The 23,720-nt window shown below is 36.9% G+C and overlaps 2 protein-coding genes across 2 annotated transcripts in view; both read left to right on the plus strand.

Moving 5' to 3' along the window:
- LOC308697126 (uncharacterized protein) overlaps positions 1-23,720 on the plus strand; it is an 874,503-nt gene that overhangs the window by 122,226 nt on the left and 728,557 nt on the right. The gene's annotated exons all lie outside the window — the stretch shown is intronic.
- On the plus strand, positions 5,344-14,524 carry LOC308697161 (uncharacterized protein). The gene is made up of 6 exons (XM_081376301.1): positions 5,344-5,428; positions 8,420-8,466; positions 8,997-9,293; positions 12,413-12,658; positions 12,771-12,836; positions 12,938-14,524. The coding sequence occupies exons 1-6, from the start codon at positions 5,391-5,393 to the stop codon at positions 13,087-13,089; spliced, it is 846 nt and encodes a 281-aa protein (XP_081232427.1). The 5' UTR covers positions 5,344-5,390; the 3' UTR covers positions 13,090-14,524.

The raw sequence follows: 23,720 nt of genomic DNA on the forward strand, positions 1-23,720 counted from the left end.
AGTTTCAGTAGTAGTGTAAAAGCAATAACTAAATCAGTTTATTACTATCATCTGAAAAATATTGCAATAATTAGATGCTTTGTTTCCAGTCAAGACTTAGAGGAACTTGTTCATGCTTTAATCACAGGCGTATTACTGTATTACTGTAATGGACTTCCCAAAAACACCATAAGACAGTGTCAGCTCATACAGAACGCTGAGCAGAACCAGAACACATCAACACATCACAGTCCTCAGGTCTGTACACTGGCTTCTAGTTATCACTGTTATATAAATCACTCAATGGCCTAGGACCGCGATACACTGATCCGATCACTGAATATGAACAGATCACTCAGATCATTAGGATCACAGAAATACCAAGAGCACGAGTCCACTTTTCCTTCTCTTTTATTTCTAGATTCTAAACACATTTGTAATAATTAATTATTCTTTGCTTTTATTGTTGTTTTTATGCATCTGTGTGATTATTTGATTATTATTTTACATTATTTTTTATGTAAAGCACTTTGAATTACCATTGTGTATGAAATGTGCTAAATAAACTTGCTTGCTTTCAAGTAACAATAGATTAGTTAGTCACTATTGAAATAAGTGCTAATATGTAATGAGTGAGTCAAGCGGGTCACAGTGTAACGCGGGGCAAGTTGTCTTAAACACTTCCACACACACCAGCATGAAGAAACTCAGTGTATACTAGTTGCCATATCAACACTATATAGAGAAAAAATGCGCCAAAATTCAGAAATCTTTATAAGATGTAATGATAATATAATATAATAAAGAAATGTGTTGATTTTTAATTATTAAAAAATGCCATTATTTTATATGAATTTTATATGAAGTTAATACTTGTATTTTATTGACAAAATATTTTAGTTTGTCTTGAATCAGATCAGATAACATTTGAATCTGTTATATCCTCCTGGGACCCAAGAATAGACTTTTGTCCACTGTAGTGGACATTATATTTTAGTGAATTTCTCTGACATCATACATGTCACATGACACAACCTGGGTGTCCTGTAAAGAGCACATTCAGGACTTTTCAGAGATACCAAATGTTTGGAGGTTTCACCATGAAAACAACTTCTCCTTTGTTTTTAAAAATGTCTGACATTAATTTAGTGATCAAATGTAGCCTTCTTATGGAAATATGATAATGTATTGTAATTATAATTTAAATTGGACTACTTTTCAAATTGTATTTCATAAACCAACATCTCAGGAAAATGTTAAGGGGTTTCAAATAAAAAAATTACTTTGTGTTACAGAACAGGGGTCTCATTTATAAAGCGTGCGTACGCACAAAACGGGGCTGGAAACGTACGTACGCCAGTTCCCACGCAAAGGTTGTGATCTATAAAAAACAAACTTGACGGGAGAATGTGCGCACCTTTAACCCTCTGGGCTTCTTCGCCCGAAAACGGGCGAAAACTTGAACGTTTCGAATTGTTTAATTTTTTTGCTTCATCGGATGGAGGTGAAACTTGGTGACTTTTCTTTTATTACCTATATGAACACACAAAAAAATCAAGGAGATGATTCTGATATGTTAAAGGGTCGTAAAAAAAAAAGTCACACTTAGCTTCCTCCCGCCCGAAAACGGGCGACATAGGAAATGAATGGGAAATACGAAAAAATAGGAAAACTCAGAGAAACTTTTGGTGGTACAAGCTACAGATCAGCCACTGTGCTGAAAAAAAGTGTACAGCAATGAAGGGGTGACACTCTAAAACATCAAGAGTGCAAAAAAGACACCCTCCCCCCCACACACACACACCCACACACACAAACACACACAGAGAAATGAACTGGTAAGACTGAAACAGCAAATTTTGCCCCAAACTATATAAAAATTATATAATCATAATAACTCCAAAACTATAGCAAGGAGAGTCAAAAGGTAGGTATCGTTTGAAAGAACTCTTTTTAAATTTTTTGAAAATATAAATTACATTACATTTGGACATTGTCCCGCCAAGAAACGGTGGATAAAAGACAATATATATATATAATTTTTATTATGATTTTGCATATCTTTCATATTTGTCATGGAATAACTCAGGACGGAAATAAGGTAGGAGGAAAATTCTTTTTTAGTGAAGTCCCCCTACATGTTAGCTGCATCTGGATAAAAAAATAATAATTTTTGGATAAAGGAATCAAAAATTACAGCATTTTGAAAAGAGATAGCCTTTTTGTACAGTCTTTCACACCCCCTCATGGGCAATTTTTTCTCCATGAAGAATATCTTGTCATAAAAGCAATAGATTATGTTAATTTTGGGCTCATTTTAATTGTAATAATATGCTGTAAAAAATGAAGTGCCATTTTCAATTATCTGAGAATGTTTCATGAGCTGTATGATGTTTTTGACACATTGCAGTACATTATTTTATAGATTATGAAAAAAAGAGAAATTCTATGTATCAGCAAATAACTCAGCAATACTTAAGAGTTTTTCAAAGTGGATACATTCACTGTAAAGTTCAGACTCTAAGCTTTCAAATGACATCAACTTTGTGTTTATCAAGGCAAGATTTTTGAAAAATATGGTAATAAATATTTTCGCAGCTAGGTGGCGCCTGCTGGCGGTACACTTGGTTTTAGAGGGATTACTCAGCACTCGTTAGGAATTAATACATTTAATTAGATGCATTAAAAAGCTGAGATTCTAAGCTTTAAAATGATATATAATTTGTGTTGTTCCATTCAGTGGTTGATTAGTAATAAATTGTTTTCTTTCCGAATGGGAATAAATCAAATAAATAAATAAAAAAGCTATAGGCCGCCTATGGGCGGTTATAGGACATGACACAAATTAATAAATTTTGAAGCCACTAGGTGGCGCTCTTCTCACTTGAAATATTTTTTTTTAGGCCTGCACTCTAATTTGATGTGAAATGTTGCATTTATTGAAAAATAAAATAAAATAAATAAAATAAAAATATATATATTAATTCTAATGGAAAAAATAGCTCATAAAAATTACATAATTAATGCAAAGTATCATAAAAAATTCTAAAAATTCTATATAATAATCAGAAAACATTATAGAACAAAACAATATTTGAATGGTTATCCTAGGACAAAGTTAAGTACAATTTTAAGGCTTCGCCCGTTTTCGGGTGGGAGGAAGCTAAGTGTGACCCAATTATGAAGAAGCCCAGAGGGTTAAGCAAACTTTGAGCCGTGCGTACGCACATTCTGGAGACAAAGGGAATTGGCGACCCGATGGTGAGCTGGAGTTAAGTGTCTTTTTGGTCACTTTTAGACAGAAAATCTAAAGAAAATTTAACATATACAGAAAGATAATACAGATATAATTTCACTCACCAAGCCTGTCACTTGAAGCAAATATCCATCCCTTCTTAAATGTCCGCGCCAGCAAGCGCGTTGGGCCGTTTAGTGAAACTGACGCAAATAACAGTTTAAATAAATAAAATAATGATTTAAACTATGTTTTACTTCTGATATAAACATTTAGATTAAATATGCCATTCAAATTAATGGAGTTAAACACTTAAACATGAAATCATTACTGAGAAGTTACAACATTTTTATATTCAAATTCAGTCAATAGAAATATTTGTTGTTAATGCGGTGTTTTTGAATACTTTTCCTCTGGCATGCTGTGTTTTAATGTTTTAACCACAGAGATAACTGCTTATCATGATAATACCAGATTGTCTGAGAAAATAGTTTCGTGCAAATAATGCCCAAGGCCTATCTGTTTCCATTAAAAATATAAATCAATTAAAAATACAATTCGGCCAGTGGAAAAGATTGAGAAAAACTTTCTCTGAAATGTATTTTACACTATTTGATTTATGTATTCAAAAACAAGGCAATGGCAACTACTTGATTTTTATTAATGTAATGTGTCTTGTACCGTTAAACATTATCACGTGGATGAATAATCATATGCAAATGATATGCAGATGAGTATCTGCATAGTAAAACTAGGCGTTGTAAGCTCCATATATGGTTATTTCGGGTGGAGACGCATGTGTGCACAATCTTCCGCTGACTGGGGTTTATAAAGTGAATTCTGCGCAGGTTCTGGCGTACGAACGGTTTTATAAATCCGAATATTTTTTTGCGTACGCCATTTTTGGCTTTCGGGCGCACGTACACTTTTAGTAAGGTTCCTACGCACAGTTTTATAAATGAGACCCCAGGACGTTGATTTCATACGTGTCCACTGTAGAGGACACCAGGACTTAAATCATGTTTATCAGGCATTTTGTGAGACACAACAAGTGAATATGGAAATAAATTATACATCAATATTCCTATGAAATATTAGGTACCGTATTATTATTAAAATGTTGCCAATTATTACTCCAATTATTACACTTCTTTTTTCATTAAATGTTGCTCCAAGAACACATTAAGGTGCAAATTAGATACATTTTATATATACATTGCATTGAATGGGAATATTAATTTATGGACATTTTACCCACATATTGCATAAAGTAAAATGGTGTATCGATTCATTCCGTTATTTCTTTCATAACATAGGTGAGAATCATCTTTATACAAATTTTTGTTGAAAAAATCCTGAAACCCCCAAATTTATTGGTGATTGAAAAAAAATCCCATTGTTTTTGCCTATACATATAATTTCATGTCATTTTATTTTTTAAACAACTTAGTCCTGGCGTCCACTACAGAGGACATAGCATAACGTATGAATAAAATATTATTTTTCAAAAATGTTTTTTTACCATTTGTTTATTGTGCTCTAAACAGTGTGATGACATGGAAAAAAAACTAAATTCAAAAAACTTTTTTTTTCTGGGTCCCAGGAGGATATGGTCATGTTAGGATGTACTCCACCGATGGGGCATGTTGTCACATTTCACTTTCAATATTTCGGGGTAAATCTAGAAAAAAGTATACACTATTAATGAAACAAAACCACATAATTGTACTAGTCATGTGTGAAATTAATGTGGAAAAAATAAATACTCTGAACACTTAAGTAGATTTACACAAACTGAGAAAGTCAAAAATCATTACCAGTGCCATTTAATAAATTTAATACCTAATAAAATAAAGTAGGCTAATATCTAATAAATAAGAACAATCTAATGAATAAGTATAACCTAATGGAATAGCTACTAATGCTAGTATATAAAATTATTAGTAGAATGAAAATAGATACTAGTACGTTTTAGGATTAAATGTTAAAACGGTTTGCCATAAATTTCAATGTGCTACTTTTGTATACGCCTCTTTTAAAAACACGCATTGAGAGCGAGAAGCCCCGCCTTCGGTGGCAAAGAGGCGGGCAGGAGTTCAGCCAGACACGCCCTCAGCGGCAACAAGATTCAGCCATTTATGCCTCTATTAGACACACTTCTCAGCTGTGTGATGAGATGAAGCCTGAACAAATCCCATGCATAACTATTACCATGTAAGTTGTAATGTTTCTAAATATAACGATAGCTTGTGTGTTTTTGTGTTCTTATACCCCAGTAGTTTTGTCTGTTTGTGGGAAACTCAACCTGTTGATGTTAAGGAGAGTCAAAGACAGTCTATGCTGATTGTTTTCAGTGGATATATTAAGACAGTTATTTTTATAGTTTGTTTTATAGTGGGGTTATTAATATAATTGAATGTTTTAGCATGATTACTCCAATTGGTTGGTAGCTGGGAAATTAACCTCTAAAACATGTTTTTTTATTTTATTTATTAAATATAAATTCATACATTAATCTAAGTTCTTGTTAAAGAGACTCAAGAAGGAATAAAACGGTTGAAATCTATAAAGTTTACTAAATGACAAAACAGAGAGAACAAAAATAGTTAGATAGAGAGGGAGGCTTATATCCAGGGCTTCCAATGCAATGCACTTGTACATAATGATTAGGAATTTGGGATTATTTTCATAGTCGATTAATCTGTTGAATATTTTCTCGATTAATTATAGAGAAATTATAGGCCATTATAGCCTGTATTCTTTGCTTGACCATCTAAATCATCTAAATCTCTGTCATTCCACTATACAAGAGTAATCCATCTATTATCTTAAGTCTTGTTAGAAAACCAACTAAATAAAAATAAAATAAAATAAACCAACATAAAAATATCTGTTCTTGAAAATACTTTAAAAAAAAAGATTGTATGGAAGAGGAAGCTGCTGCTGTTAGGTTCTATTAGCTCAACAAGTAGCCTCAAGCTACACGACACAATATCATTTATTAACACTTTTACTTAAAGCTCACTTTAAAACACTATCGAGTATTTATATCATATTCCGGTCGCGGATTAAAATGGTTTCAAGTTAAAAAAAAAAGAAAAAGATTTTTAAATATGTTATATTTAGTATTTTATATGAAGCTAGGGTGTTTTTTAAGCTAGGGAAGCTAAAGTTAAGTTTACCTTAACTAGCATGCTTAACGTAAGGGTTAAGGCTATATGTACGGAACTTTTTTCCATCCCCCATTCACTTTCTGAAAAGAACAATATCCTCCATCTTGTTTGGAAGCTAAGCTAAGCTAACAGGCGCTATGGAGCCAGATGTGAAGTTACGACAATGGCGGAAGGTACTCAATATGATATGGAAGAACAGGATTTCGTAAGTCTGATGCTCGAATCAAATGTCCGTGGCGACCTTTACGAGCCGAAGCGAAGAGCAGCGGAGGCCGATGGAGGAGCAGGAGGCAGAAGACCTGAGGCGGACGAGGAGCCCGGACTGGCTCGAGCTGGGGCGGACTGGTGGTGCCTGTCCTCTCACTGTTCGCCTACGGACACACAGATAGAGTCTGTCCGCTGCAAAGAATTACAACGATGCCAATTTCTCCTGGACGAAATCTCTGAATCAGACGAGGACACGGACGTTTGTGTCGTGGACCATCCCTTTCTCGCACCGCATATGTTCTGACTGAACATCCCGCGACCGCGCAATAATTCACCATTTCGGAAGAAATACAAACGAGGAGTAATTCACTAATGAGTTCGCCAACTAACTAGACATTTTGTGTGAAGTGAATTTCAAGCTCTGGGTGTAGCTGACGTTAGCCTTGTAGACGGAAGAGTGATTTCTCCGATAGGCGGATATACGCTGTTCTGGATTAGTGGGAGTGGCTTGCGGAGCTGTGTGTTGTGGTGCATTGTGGGAGTTGTTGTCTTTCATACAAGTGCGCCCTAAAGTTACTTTCTGTCTTTTTTCGGTCAAGAAGGCACCAAATTCGATATTTATTTTACATTTCGACTACATATATGACCCACTTTCAATAAAGATCAATGTTCCCATGGGTGAAATGCTCCTTAAGTTGCATTTTTCAAAAAGATTGTGAGCTAGACTGTAAGTCAGTATCACTAAGGAATTACTACAACCTTTGAAACATGAAAAAACACTTTAGGTGAATTATAGTAATATGTTCATATTAATATTTGTGTACTGTACGTACAGTAAGGGAGGTATTTGTGAACATTTTACCTGTAAGTCAGTCTGGTCACTAGGGAATTACTACAACCTTTGAAACATTAAAAAAAAAAACACTAAGTGAATTACAGTAAGATTTTTGTGTCAATATTCGTGTACTGTACTTACAGTAAGGGAGGTATAGTTAAAATTTAGGAGAGCAGTGATGTTTGAACAGAATTTCCACTATGGTTTTTCGGACACCACTACAAATGGCTGTTCCCTCAAATAGTTGTTGGCAGGGCAACCCTACCTTTAAGTAGCCTAACATTTTTTTTTTTTTATTATTATTATGCAAGTGTTTTTGCAGTTGTATGAAATGCATTATAGTTTTATTTAGTAGTGTCTTGTAGTGATGGGAGAAACGAATCTTTTCAAAGCTTCGAACCAATTTGTTAGCAACATGATTCACTGTTTGGAAACGCAACACGCTGGCGACTCCTGCTGGTCAAACAGTGTAACTGCAACAAACAGACCAAACATGCAGAAAAACACCTTTTACAAACACACAGCAAAGTAAAATATCAAATTCCATTAACTTATCATCTAATAAGATTAAATATCAAGTGTCTGTATAATATGTGTTCTTTTATCAATGTTCAGGGCTTGTTTTGTTTGTTCCATGGCTCAGATAAACAGGCCAATAAGAGACTATTAACTACTATTATTCCTTTTAATTATACTAATGTCTAATTACACCGTCTACAGATGAATAAAACTGATCAGAGATCAGCTAAAAACCATAGACACTTTAATGTTTCACTGCTGAGGACAAATTCAGTGTATCTGCATGATTCTCACACACACGCGCACACATGTCCATTGTGCTTTCTATGATGGGAGAAACGAAGATAAAAAAGATTATAGTTTGATATTTTTTAATCATGTAAGATCCACATGTGGATGAACATCTTTAAAATGAAGTGAGTGTATAATGTGTGTGTCTGTCACATAACAAACCTTCTGTTTTCTCCTCAGGAGGAATCTCCTTCTCCTTCTTCTGCTGTGCTTTATCAGTTATAGCGGTCAGTATCATTTATGTTATTGTTATTATTATTATTATTAGTTCAAGCTAAAAGTTCTAGGGCCCTATCTTGCACCCAGCGTAACTGACTTTGTACAGCGTATCATTCCCTGCACCCGACGCACGAGTCTATCATACTTAATCATAATACACCCGTGAATGGAGACTCTCTGTCTCGGTCATACATTCAGTCACATACAAGGACATACACATACATATATTAATAAGAATATGTATCGACACCACATTAATCTAATTACCATCATATTTCTAATATTCTGAATATAATTAAGTGCAAACATAATAGAACATTACATTTCTTCCACATCATCAACATTTATAAATGTTCAAATGTGGCACAGCTAATATTGTTGGCTCCTTATTACCTACAATTATACATATAAATCTATTTGACTAAAAAAAGAATAGTTAATGATAACATTGATCACAGAGAATAGAGAGAAACAGTACATGTTTTTTTCAGTATTGATTCTTTGTATTGAATTAATTTTATTCTGTATCTGTGTGTAGAATCCTCAGCTGTAGGAAACACTCCTCGATCTGTGACGGGGAAAACAGGAGAGAGCGTCACCCTGACATGTGAATCTGAGGACAGAGAGATTACTCGTATTGTTTTAAGCAGACAGTCAAAAAACATCCTTGATTGTCAGACTGAAGAATGTAAGAGTAAAAATGGCCGAGTGTTTAAAGAAGGATCATGTGACATCATCATCAAGGATCTGACATTCAGTGACGCTGGGAAATACATTCTGAGAGTCTATTACAGTAATGATCAATCAAAGCTGGAGTATCATCTTCATATTCATGGTAAAGTCAAAACTGATCAACATGTGCTTTCATGATTTCCTGATAATGTTAACAGTTTAATATCTAAAACTATTGTGTGCAGGGCCTGCGATCAGCAAACACATTTTGTAACAATTATTCAATATCCAGATTAGATTTTCAGTGGCTGTTTTTTAAATTATTACATTCAGTTCCTTTAAAGGGGTCATATAATGCCGTTTTTGTACAAGCAAATATGATTCTTTAGGGTATAAATTAAAAGTTTGTAATATACTTTAATTAAAAATTCTCATTAGTATATAAGAAAACACTAATTTTACCTGGTCAAAAACAGCTCTGTTTTCAGCACGCCGTTTAATGCCGAGTTCAGACTGCACGATTTTAGCCCCGATTTTGGCTCGCCGACAGGTTTTGAGAAATCGCCGACAAATGCCCGAAATCACAGGCAAATCGGTGCTCGTTCACGCGAGTGACAATCACGCAGTGTTAATGAGCAAAGACGTGATCTGAGAGAATCGCCGACGCCCGTGAGATATTTGGCATGCTAAATATCTGGACCTGTCGGCGATTGAAAATCCTGCTGTGTGAAAGTGTTCTGACTGAAAACTACATCGGCGATGACCGACAGCCAATGAGAGAGCAAGATACAGAGCAGCGGGGAGTTCGGGGAGGAGTTATAGGCCAGAATATCAGTATTTTAATAGATATATTTACAATTATATCAAACAGAAACAAAGCACAAACATTTGCTTGACCAGCAGTTGCAAAATTATTTATTTACCCCCAACTCTCTTTGCAGAACACACAGTCCTTGCTCCCCTCGTCTTCCCAGCCATTTCCTCATGCATGTTTTTCACAGACAATTTGGATCGCAAGCTTCTTGCAGGCTATCATTTTTAATAACAATTTCAGTCTCGCGTGAGAACTGCGGTCTTACGCACGCGGGATTTTGCGTTATTTCCTTATCACTTCTCGCGTGTGTTTGGTTGCGAAACGTAGTTTGCGGGCCAGACAGGAGTTGTCGGCGATTCTTCCTCCTGAAAGTCATGCAGTGTGAAACCTCCTGTCGCCGATGTATTGTGCAGTGTGAACACACCAGCAACTGAATGTTACCCCAGATAGTCACGCAGTGTGAAAAGAACAGTGACCCGACTACTTTGAAAATCGTGCAGTCTGAACTCGGCTTCAGTGCATGTGTCTTTAAATGATAATGAGCTTTGCTCACCCCGCCCCTCTGTTCTGTGCGTACACCGTTTCTAACACAATAACCATAACGCGGTGTTCATTATAAACGTGGGATTATGAATTATATTGAGAACGTCGTACATAGAAATCATGCCTGAGTGTAAACAGCCGCATTCATCGTGAAGCGTGCAGCAAGCGATTTGCAAAGATTAATATAAAGATTAATGTGACCCCTAGGGGGCGCTCCAACGCACACAATTTGATTATCTTAACTAGAAAACCCAAACAGCGCTCCCCTTTAAACTATTTAGGCAGGTTGTTTTCAATGAAAGAATGAAAATGGTGTACTGATGTACTCAATTATAGTTTTTATTAAACACTAAACAATACACTGATTGGCAATCAGAGCAGACAGTTCCACGAAGGTAACAGCGAACAATTCACAGTGAATAAAGGTCTCATAGCAAATGAGTTATGTGATACTGTTCACATACACACACACACTGCAAGAAACACTTCAAACCAAATCGGCCGTATGTACATACATTAACACAGCATTTCACACAACACACTAGTAAACATTGCAAAATAGTCACTGTCCCCAAAGGAGATATGGCACAATGCCCATAGGCCGAATGTTGAATTATAACGATTGCCAAACAGACAAAAAAACAAAAACATTTAAATGAACAAGCTACCACTAGCAGGACTCCATCCTAGGCCCACCTTGGTCCAGGTCATCAAAGAACAGTGGCGGCAGATCCCCAAGACACACACACATACATACAAAGAAATAAAAAGTAAAACAAAATGATTAAACCCAGGAAAAACAGTGGCTAGTGACAGACGACGGCAATTCTCGTTTTTCTCTGGACACCAGCCTAGATGATTTACAGCTATATGCCCCGTAACAATAAAGTTAAACGGTGTGAATGACTAATAGCTGTGCACTCTCCTCAGTGTTGCTTATGCTGCAAACCCGTGTAGAATCACTACTCGCTATAATATGAGCAAGTTTCTGTAGACTCGTAACTGCTGGTACCATTTACTGGTCACCATACACGCAGACGCCAGACCGAATTTCTCCCGTTTACACAGCCGATACACCAAGAGGCTCACTCTTCAACTCACACCGCATTAATGTTTTTCTGTTCATGTCTCACGACACATTTAAAGGGACGCGTCACTTACGCCACCTGATCCAAATAATCAGTGCCGATGAGCAGGCCTTAAAGGTACACTTCCCATCTCGACCATCCTGCCCGCTACATTAATATAAAGGTCAATAAAACGTTACACTCACTTCAGTTCTTCTGGAGGAGCAGCAGGAACACGAATAGTTGGTACAGATCTTTTTTTCAGGAGCAGCTTCTTAGCAAAACCAGCTTTATAACGTTACTGGCCCTCGTTTGTAAAGCAGTCTGGTGTGTGAAATGATTCACGCAAACATGAAAGCATTGACGTTGATCGTGGGGAATATTCCCTTCAAAAACAAACTCAGCCACTGAGTCTTCAGCGGTTCGGCTTTAGGAACATCACAATGATGCTGTGCTCGTTATTACACCCAAGAACACCACAATCACTGAGACGCCATTCTGCTCCAGCGTATCAACAACGGCGGACTATGATTGACAGCTCGCTCAGGAGCGGGGGCGGGTCTGTGTTGAAACACTGCTGTCAATCAACAATCGTGGGAGGGGCGTCACACAGTCGGACAGCTTTATTTGAGACGGGGAAAACATATAAGAAGATTAAAAAAAACACTGGATGGATTTTTATCATTTTATGATGGTTGTGTACAGGCACTGCCAACACACACTTCAGTACAATCAACTTGTAAAAGTGCATGTACCATTATATGACCCCTTTAATCTTAAATATATGCGTATGGCCTTGATTGATTGACACCATTATAATAATAATGATTAATGATGAATGTGTGTGTTCCTCCTCAGATGAGATCTCTGTGCAGAAAGGAGAGGAGCTGAAGTTGGATGTTCTGTTGATCAATGCTGATAAAGTGGAGAGAAACTCTAGTGAAGGCTGGACAGAGGTGTGGACGAGAGGTCACGGGTTCAGCAGTGATCGACTGACCGTCAGTGACGAGACTCTGATCATTAATGAGTTTACAGTCACTGACACTGGAACATACAGAGTTCTGGATTATGAAGGAGTAACCTTGATCACAGTCTCAGTCACAGGTGAGAGAAGATCAGTGGATGAGGAGAGATATTTGAGCTGATTTTTAATCAGGATTTGAACAGAAAATTGATGCTAAACTGTGTGTGAGTAACTTTTCAATCTCCTCTACAGAAACTGGCTCAGGATCAAAGGGAAAACGGGATACTGATGATAATCTCAAACCTAAAGAACAACGTAGTAAGTAAATTGAGAGATTTACAAACTCTTTAAGCAGTGAAATTATAAAACAAACAACATTTTAAAAACTGTGTTCTCTTCCCTCCTTCCTCCGGCTGTAGAGATCAGGATTATTGTGCCATCAGTGTGTGGAGCTCTGGCTCTGGTGGTTCTGGTGGGTGTGATTGTTGTCTACAAGAAACACCAACGTGAGAACAGGAACGCTGAACATGAACACTACCAAGGGGTCCCAGTGAAAGAAATAGAAAAGTAGTCCAGAACATCTAGGCGGATGATGTGACGAAAAATTATATTTGATTTAAATTCGGGCGGGTGGCGGGTGGCGGTTGAACCAGTCAAATTTTGCCAAAAGTTTGCCACTAAGCAAACCTGCGAGCTCTGAGCCCAGCTGTCAGTACTATTGGAGGAGGCCTAAACGTCTCGTAGATGAGACTGCCTGGGTTATTTTGTTATTTTCTTTCGATATTAGTTATATTTTAAAACAGCCAATCGTAGCCTACCACTCGTGGAATAGGCATTAAAAAGAGAGACAGATATGGTCTGATATTAGGCCTGTCGCAATAATTAAATAACCGTCTGATCGCGATTATTTGATCTAACCGCAATTGTTTCAGACAACCGCGATTATTGCGCTCTTTTATAGGCCTACGGCACAAGGGGAGTCATGGACCAAAATAAATAGACAAGCACTAATTACGTTTTCCAGCAATATATTCAAAGTCATCTGAAGCCATTCCATAGCTTAATGTAAGGGACAGTAGTATATTTACATTGTTAAATTAAAGTTCACAAACTCGTCTGCAGCTGTCAATCATTCCGTTCAGCATTCAAACTCTGCAGCATTCAGCATTCAAACAGCGCGCATCGTCCGGTTACGACAGGATACACGGTAAAACTTTCTCCAATGTGACATTGATGTTATAATGCTTGATCTGTAGATAAAGGGCTGTGGATTTGCATAAAATGACTTTATTTTAGTTTTTTGCTGTTTCTAAATGACTCACTCGCTACCATGTGCCTACACAGCACAAGGACTATGAATTGGCATCAGACGCACAATAACTGGAGTTTAAAACTGTGAAGAAACAAATGATCAATAAACTGTTGGACTGATATACATTAGGCTTTGTGCCGTGAACTTTTAAATGCGCACTTGTGCAGCGCTGCGCACTGTGACTCCATGTTGCATTAAGCACATCATTCTGCACCCGCGATGCGCATACGCGCTTTGTTCCGCTCTGTTTTGAAGCGTATCATATTATCATGATTTGTGCACATTTGTTTTTATTAACATGTTTAGATTTTATTAAATTACTGTGCAGATGTTTTCAAAAATGACTTTTTGCTGCTGATTTATACACTTACTAACTTTAATAAACAAATTGTCATAGCTATTGAATATATTTATTTAATATTTAAAGGTGTTAACTGTAATCTTACACTGCAAAATGATAACTTACAAAGGATTAAATTCATCACAATTATTTAATGAATGAAGCACAAAGCCCTAAAACTGACAATTAATCGGCATAACCGCAATTATTTTTTAGACAATTAATCGTCAGCCAAATTTCATAATCGTGACAGGCCTATCTGATATGACTCAGAAATGACGTCGGGCAATGGCAGCGCGAGATGTTCAGAAGAACGCAAGAGCTAAACTTCTACAAGCTCAATAACATCCACATAAAAAATAAAAAAACAAAAGTAAGAAAAATAGTCATAACTTTGCCAATTAATTAGATGTGCAAGGCAAGCAGACATGGTTTTGGGTTGTTGTGGTGGACAATTAAAAATGTGAATATTCACGTTTCACAGTTGTGCGGTGGACTTCCAGCAAGTTAAAACATATTTTTTAAAGAGCCGTTTGTGAGTCAAAAGAGCCGGATTGCCCATCACATCAAGACACGTCCGACTGCAATGTTAGTTTGACTACGCGTCTCCTGAGATCCCTTCATCTGATGGAGGCATCCTTCACTGCCTTTGATATCCCACAATCCTGTGACATTTGAATTGTTTATTTATTGATTTATTTAAATGTTTATTTCAAAACATTATGATTTAAATGTATAAGGAAATTTTGTGTAATTTTGTTTAACAATAACAGAGTTATTGTTTCCATTTAATCCGTCAACTGATGAATTGTGAATGTGTGTCTGTCAGGCTTGTGCACAATTCAGAATTGAATTGAATTTGAATTGATGTAAAAAACAGGATCTAGAATTACAATTCGAATTTGAATTAAAGGAAGCAGAATTGCAATTCAATAAAAATTAAAAGAAATTCATATGCATATTTTAAGTGAAATTAAGCTTTACAGTATATGTCAGATATGATTGCATTATAAATTACATTAGTTTGATTACATTAAAAGGATATGTTTTCCCCCAGCAATGAATGTTAAAAGCTCTAGTCACAGAACAAATAATTAAGTTTGATTTATTGTAATTGTAATTTTGTGGAACATGATGGAACATGACTCCATTTCCCAGAATGCTTTACTTTACTTTGTCAAACTGTGTAAGACAAACAGTGTTTGTGTGAGCAATTCATAAATATATATTTGCATAAAAAATATATATGTATATGTTGCTTTTGTGTGTTTAATTGGTCGTCTGCACTGTTCTTTGTGAATCTGCAAGTATGTGTTGTGAAAAAAAAAATGCTGTACTGTATGTATATTTATAATAAATATTTATATATTTAAGTGTTTTGTGGACAATTTTTTCTCTTTACGAAAAGAAAGCTGTAAATTATACAGTGTAACCACCCAAAGTTTGGTTACTGTTCTTTTTCTAATACCACTACTATGCAGTAGGGGGCTCTATGTGTCATGCTCCTTTGTATATAACCATGTGGGAGAAGAAGTCAGGTTATGGGGTGGAAAGGGAAGCATGGTTCTTCTCTCGTAGTTCACCCATGCTGTTTAGAGTCCTGTGCTGCGTTCCAGTCCACTTTTAGACACGCACTTGCGAACTTCCCTAAGCACTTCCCCTTGGGGGAATTCCTGCCGCCATTTTGAAGTGCGTTCCACTTCGTGAAGTGGACGAGGGAAGTTTATATGGACAGACCCTCGTTCCCTCGATTTTGACCGAGGGAGCGAGTCTGCTTCAAATGTACACTTCAGGCACCTATATGTCCCACAATGCAACACGATTGTGACGTCACCACATATCTCATCTAATCACCACCACAACAGACAACTCTATGATATATTAATTATATATATTTTTTGTTTAAAACAACCCAAACACACATAAACATTTGGATGCTGCATTAAACAAATTCTTAAAGGAAAAAAAAATGTAAATAATAAATCAACTCCACAGCTGATTCCAAGTGATCAAGGGCTTAGGACGTTCCAGTTCAGCCCATTGCAGTTTCCGCCAGTAGTGGGCACTCGCAATGACGTACATCCGAGTGAACGAGACGGAGGGAAGTTTGCGAGTGAAGGGCATGACAGTTTTGGACTGGAACGCAGCACAGGGGCCCGTTCTTGGGAGACTTACCCTTTGGAAAGTTTACGCAGGAGGAAAAGTTGAAGAAGCGATGATAAAAGTTCTTCGAGTTGCTGTCACCTAATGAAGAGAAGACAAGGAACTTTATTGGAAGAAATGGGGAAACGTGACAAAGGAGTGAAAACGATGTCGGGTAGGCAAAGCTGTGCTGGAAATGGGCCAGAATGGGCTAACTCGGATGACACTGAGAATGAAGATCATATGGAGTTTAGTCAGGAGAGAGATAGAATAAGAGAGAAACGGGGTGGTGAAAGTGGAAAAGAGGGGTCAAAGAAATTCAGAAATTGCGTGGAGAAGAGAAACATGTGGAATAGGGGGGTGATTTGGGGGATCCCTGTTGATGTAAATGTGGATGAAATAAAAGCAAACTTAAAAGGAGGGAAAGTGAAAGATGCCCGAAGAATGACCAGCTTTAAGAATGGGGTGAGACAAGTAAGTTAAAGTGTGTTGTTGGAATTTGAGGATGAAATGCTTCCTAACCGAGTATCCCTAGGATATATGATGTATAATGTGAGAGAATACGTTCCTAAACCTTTGAGATGTTTTAAATGCCAGAGGTTTGGTCACACAGCCATGAATTGCAAAGGGAAGAGAAGGTGTGCTAGATGTGGTGAGGACCATGAGTATGAGAAATGTAGAAGGGATGTGCAACCGAAATGCTGTAACTGTGGTGGAAATCACAGTGTGGCATATGGGGGATGTGAAATAATGAAAAGGCAGGTTGAGATTCAGCAGGTCAGAGTGAAAAATAAAATATCATATGCAGAGGCTGTTGGACTGATGAATCACAGGGATGAAAGAGTAGTAAATGAGGCAAGGGAGAATCTGAATAATGATCAACATGAACAGATAAAAGGGGGTAAAGTTCTGGTTGATCTAAGGAAATTAGTCATCTTTATAGCAGGGGTCATCAATGCTACCACTGAGGCAAAGTCAAAAACGGAAAGGATACAAATAATAGTAAAGGCAGCAGTGAACCATCTTAGCCTGAATGATTTGTCCTGGGAAGAGGTGAGGAATGAGTTGAGTGCTCAGGCCAGTCAGGAAGCTTCATCTGTTGGCTGATATTATGGTTCTTATTCTTCAATGGAATGCAAGAAGCTTGGTGGCAAATGGGCAAGAATTTAAGTATTTTATCAGTTCGTTACCAACTACACCTGATGTAATCTGTATACAAGAAACATGGTTATCACAGAAATTAGATTTTAGTATATATAATTATGTTAGTGTAAGGAATGATAGGGAAGATGGTGTAGGGGGTGGGTGTGCTACATTTATCAAGAAGAGTATTCCATATCAAGTTATATCAAAAGGAAGGGAGGAAGAGTATATTATTGTTAAAATATGGACTAAGCAAGAGAAGTTTTCTGTGGTAAATTATTATAATCCATGTAGAAGATTAGATGGTAATAAATTAAATCAGATTGTTGAACTAGCAAGTGACCGCATTGTTTTATGTGGAGATTTTAATGCCCATAGTTCATTATGGGGAGGGGGGAGAACTGATGTAAATGGGCTAATAATAGAACAGTTGTTGGATGAGTTTGATTTGGTATGCATTAATGATGGGAGAAGCACAAGAATAGATGTTCACACGGGTAAAAGTTCAGCACTTGATTTAACACTAGTGTCAAAAGAGGTGGCAGGTATTTGTGAGTGGGAGTTATGGGAGGAATCAACTATGGGTAGTGATCATTTTCCTGTTTTATGTAAGTTAGGTGTGAGAAAGGATGAGAGGGAAGAAGGAAGAGAGGATAAATGGATATTAAATAAGGCTATGTGGGGTAAATTTGAATGTCTATGTGAGGAGGCGAGTAGTGAAATTGATTTAAGCCAGGATATAGATGAAATTGAAGAAAAGTTTAAAGAAGTACTGATTAGAGTGGCTAACTTATGTATTCCAAAAAGCAAAGGAACAATGAATAGGAAACCAGTTCCATGGTGGACGGAAGAGTGTGGGAAAAGCATTAAAGTAAGAAATAAGGCATTTAAAATGCTGAAGAGTAATCTTAACTTCCAAAGATTGATAGAATACAAAAAGGCCCAGGCTCAAGTTAGGAAAGTAGTAAAGAAGGCAAAAAGAGACAGTTGGAGAGAATATTGTAATAAAGAGAATATTGTAATAAAATAGGTAGAACGACTCCATTAGGAAATGTGTGGGGAATGATAAGGAAAATGAGGGGAATTAGAAAGGACTGGCAGTTTCCAGTTTTAAAAGCAGGAGAAACTATAGCAGTAACAAATAGGGAAAAAGCTGATATCATAGCTAAGGCCTTGGTTGAAATTCATAGTTCTAGTAATCTGTCAGAGGCTGGGAAAAGAGGAAGAGAAGTGACTAGAGATGCATACCCAGAGGCACTAATAAGAAAGGAAAGTACAGAGGATGCTATGGATTCCCCTTTTACATTAAGTGAAATGAAACGGGCAATAGATAAAGCTAAGGTAACTGCTCCAGGAAAAGATCAGATTAGTTATAGTATGTTGAAACAGTTTGGAATTTTAATGCAAATGAAACTTTTAGGTATATATAATAAGAGCTGGGAAGAAGGGAGATTACCAATAAGTTGGAAAGAGGCTATTATTATACCTATAGCAAAACCAGGTAAGGATTCAACGAATCCAGCAAATTACAGGCCCATTGCCCTTACGTCGCATGTTGGGAAAATTATGGAACGGATGATTGTAGAAAGAATGACATTTTATATAGAAAGTAAATATCTTTTATCCCCTTATCAAAGTGGGTTTAGGAAAGGACGGGGAACAATGGACTCTGTGGTTTGCTTGGAAACAGAAATTAGGAAAGCTATGATAAATAAGGAATCGGTTATGGCAGTTTTCTTGGATGTGGAAAAAGCTTATGATATGGTATGGAAAGAGGGGCTATTGATTAAATTAGATAAAATGGGTATTAAGGGAAGAGTTTTTAATTGGGTCAAAAGTTTTTTATCTGAAAGGTATATTCAGGTTAAAATTGGTGCTTCAGTGTCTAATAAATTCAAAGTGGATAATGGCACCCCGCAGGGTAGTGTGATAAGCCCATTACTTTTTTCTATTATGATTAATGATGTTTTTAGTAAAATAAGGTATGATATTGGGAAATCATTATTTGCTGATGACGCTGCCCTTTGGAAAAATGGTAAGAGCTTGTTGTTAGTTCAAGAGAAGATACAGGAAGCTGTAGGTTTAATTGAAGAATGGTCTTATTCATGGGGTTTTAAATTTTCAGTGGAAAAGACAAAGATGATGGTTTTTACTCAAAAGAGGGATAGGGTGGCTAAGGTGTTATTGTATGGGAATCAAATTGAGCAGGTAAATTACTTTCGGTTTTTAGGGGTAACATTTGACTCTAAACTAACTTGGACAGAGCAGGTAAGGATAGTAGAGGAAAAGTGTAAGAAGATTTTAAATATAATGAGGTGCTTAACTGGGATAGAGTGGGGTTCTAGTAAAGGAGCCTTAAGAGGGATATATGTGGCTTTAGTAAGACCAGTGATTGAATATGGAAGTATAGTGTTTAGATCTGCATCGAAAACATCATTAAAGAGACTGGAAATTATACAAAATCAAGCACTACGAATTTGTTGTGGAGCCATAAGGTCCTCTCCGGCTTGTGCAGTACAAGTTGAGGTGGGCGAGCTTCCATTAAGTTTAAGATTTGAGCAACTGATGATGAACTATTGGACTAATCTAAAAGGGCATAATGAAAGATGGCATCCTACAGTTAAATGTCTTATTCCTTGTTGGGAAAGTGGGAAGGCTAAGATAGAATGTTTTGCTTGGGCATCTAGTAAAATAGCAATTGAAATGAAATTGCTGGAGAATAAGTTCAGTCCTATTGTTCCTTTTTCAAGTACGCCGCCTTGGTTGTTTTCGCCACTAATTATAGACTTCAATATTCAAGGAGAAATAAAAAGACTTAATGGGAAAGGAAACTGGGTAGAAAAAGTGGAGGACAGAATAAGGTCTATATATAATTCATTTATAGCTGCATTTACGGATGGTTCAAAAGATCCTAAGAGTGGTGTTACTGGTTTTGCATTCACTATTCCAGAATTAAAGATAAATGTTAAGGAAAGAACCTCTGATCATTTGACAGTATTTACTGTGGAAATGTTAGCTATTTTAAGGGTATTACAGTGGGTAGAGGAAAACAAAATTACCAAGGTGCTAATTTGCTCGGATAGTTTATCAGCATTAATGTCTCTTCAGTCGTTATCATCTAATAGTAGACTTGATATTGTGTACGAAATTTATGAGACTGTATATAGACTGCAACATATTAATGCAGCGGTCAGAGTTTTGTGGATTCCAGCTCATAGGGGGATTGAGGGAAATGAGACAGCAGATATGTTGGCTAAGCAAGCTTTGAAACTCGACAGAATTACAAAAGTGGCACTAAGTAAAGCTGAAGTTAAAGTAAAAATAAAGGAAAATATTATGAAGACATGGCAGAGACAATGGGATGAAGGGAAGAAAGGGCGACATTTGTACAATATTGTGCAAGAAGTAGGGAAAAGGAAATCTATAGATCGATGTACTAGAGAAAGTAGCATTATTTCGAGGTTGAAATTAGGACATACTGGATTAAATAAAACTATGTATTTATTGAAAAAGCACCCTTCAGGTTTGTGTGATTGTGGAGGGGGAGAGGAATCAGCTGAACATGTGATTAGTGAATGTGTTAAATATGGAAATCAAAGGATAAAATTAAAAGAGGAATTACTGAAATTTGGGGAAAATGTGTTGAACCTTAAAAATCTTTTTAAAATTGGAGAGCAGGTAATGGGAGCTTTGTTTAACTTCTTGAAAGAAACTGGTTTAATGAAAAGGATTTAATTGAGTGGTGAAGTTATTATAAAGGTAGAAGGTAAAGTGAGTTTTTTTTTTTTTTTTTTTTGTCGCTTGTGATGCTTGCATTTTTGGCCCACACTCCAGCACAGTAGGTGGCGGTTATGCACCTTAAATGTCGGTTGCCACCCGCCAATAAAAAAAAGAAAGAAGAAGAAGAAGAAGAAGAAGGGGCCCGTTCTTCGTACGTTGCTTATTACATCCGAGATCAAATGAGACATCCAAGATGATATCATCGTGCGAATCATGATCTGGCTAACTCGGTTCTTCGAACACACTTGCCGGATATGATTAGTATCGCTGGATTGAGTTATCTGAGATAATTGCGCGTTCATGCGCTGGTTAAAAGGGGATATGTATCGATAGTAGAAACATTGATCAGCAACGCTGCTATTGGCTGCTCAGCGTGGCCAAAGAGCGCGCACAGTTTTTCTCCTCAGCAGAGCAAGAACTAATAGTCGAAGTTTATTCGGAATTTTAATGTTTAATCAAAACGCCAGGGAACACCTCAAAGTCTGCAAAAGCCAGGAGAGAGGGCTGGCTAAAAGTAGCAGACAATTTAAATCCATTAGAAGTGGCCATGTTAGATGTTTTTATCACTTATTAGCCTATATTTTTGTATTTTAATAATTGCATAATTACTTTGTTCATTGTAATGTTAGTCACCTCAACATGGGAACAAATAAAAGTGAAGTACAAAAATATTCTACATAATGGTAATTTTTAGTTATATTATAGTCTCTTTTATAAAAGGTACTGTTAAATAAATGGTGTTCTGTTTATAAAAGCAATCAAGAAAAATAGAAAAAATCTTAGTAGCCTACACTGTAAAATAATATTTGCTGCATTAAATTAAGGCCGTATAGTCATTTCAACTGTTAAATCTTGAGTAATGATGAATTGCTTTGACTTGTTAATATGTCCACTGAAAAAAATCAGCATACTTTCTTTGACTCTCCTTAACATCAGCAGGTTAAGTTTCCCACAAACAGACAAAACTACTGGGGTATAAGAACACAAACACACAAGCTATCGCTATATTTAAAATATAAAAACTTACTTGGTAAAAGTTGGCTGAACTCTTTACCGATTTCTTCTCGCAGTCAGAGCAGAGTGTGTGACTGACTGAACTCCTTCTCGCAGTCAGCGCAGAGTGTGTGTGACTGACAAAACCTCCTTAATACCGATTTCCTCTCGCAGTCAGCTCAGTGTGTTTTACTGAACTCCTCCTCGCAGTCAGCTCAGTGTGTTTTACTGAACTCCTCCTCGCAGTCAGCTCAGACTCTGACAGACTGACTGACAAACACGTTTGTTTTACTATATTAGTAAGCATTGCAGACTTCCACTTTTTTTTATCAAGTTCATAATTCATAATATGACCTAGAACAAGCTGCAGCCCTAAACACAACCCTTACAGAAACTTGTGCAAAACACTAGACTTAAAAATGTCAACACTAGAAACATGATTTGTCAGATTTATACATCTTTTTAAATAGCAAGCACATATAAAATAGCCTGTTGTCATGATCTTTCACTGTAAGTGCCCATTACAAAGTGTACACACACACACACACACACATACATTTTTTATACTGTACAAACTGTGTAAAAATAGTCTACTACACGAACCCTACTCATCACAGAAAACTTTTTGCATTTTTACATTTTCAACAAACATCACTTAGATAATTTATAGGCTGTTTTCCTCATGTGGATCAAAAAATCCTTGTCCCCATAAGGATTACGGATATTGCCATAATTGTGGGGCATTTTACAATTGTGGGGCCCCCCACAGTTTGATACTTATCCCGCGATTGTCATACAGTGAAAAAAACTGCACTGTCCCAGAATCAATATATCACGCGATGTGTCCCGTATTTTTGTTCACAGAGCTATTGATTTCTCCCTCACTTACCGCATCTAAGTTTCGGAGGAATTTTGACGCTTCTCACAACAAAATTAAGCTACAGCCTCAGTTAGAAAGAACAAGCAAAGCCAATCGGATTAGCGATGTGGGTTCGCGAGGCGGGACTTCTAGAATCAGAATCAGAGTCAGAAAGAGCTTTATTGCCAAGTGTGCTTGCACCCAGAAGGAATTTTTCTTGGTACTGAAGCTTCCAGTGCACATATACAAATACAAATACAACAAGAAACATAGTAATACAATTCTAAGAATAAAATATATTTAAAAGAATAAAAATAAAAATAGTATAAATAATAAAAAAGTAGGGTCACACAGTTGGGTTTAGTCCGAATTAACATTTAGGGTGTACTCACACTAGGCACGGTTGCCATGAACCGGGCCCGAGTACGATTGTCCCCCCTCCCCACTCCCTCTCTGGCCTGCACTCACATAGGGTTTCAGCATTCGTGCCGGAGCACGCTTACGTCATTATGGTGCGACGGTTTCGGGATAAACAGGAAGAGCGGCGCTCTCACTGAACACAATGGAGTCCATCGCTCTGTTTACTTTGTGGATAATTTTGAGTCGTTTGGTCCACGGTGGTCCACAGCCCTC

The sequence above is a fragment of the Scardinius erythrophthalmus genome (assembly GCF_964197995.2).
Source record: "Scardinius erythrophthalmus genome assembly, chromosome: 10".
Lineage (NCBI taxonomy): Eukaryota > Metazoa > Chordata > Actinopteri > Cypriniformes > Leuciscidae > Scardinius > Scardinius erythrophthalmus.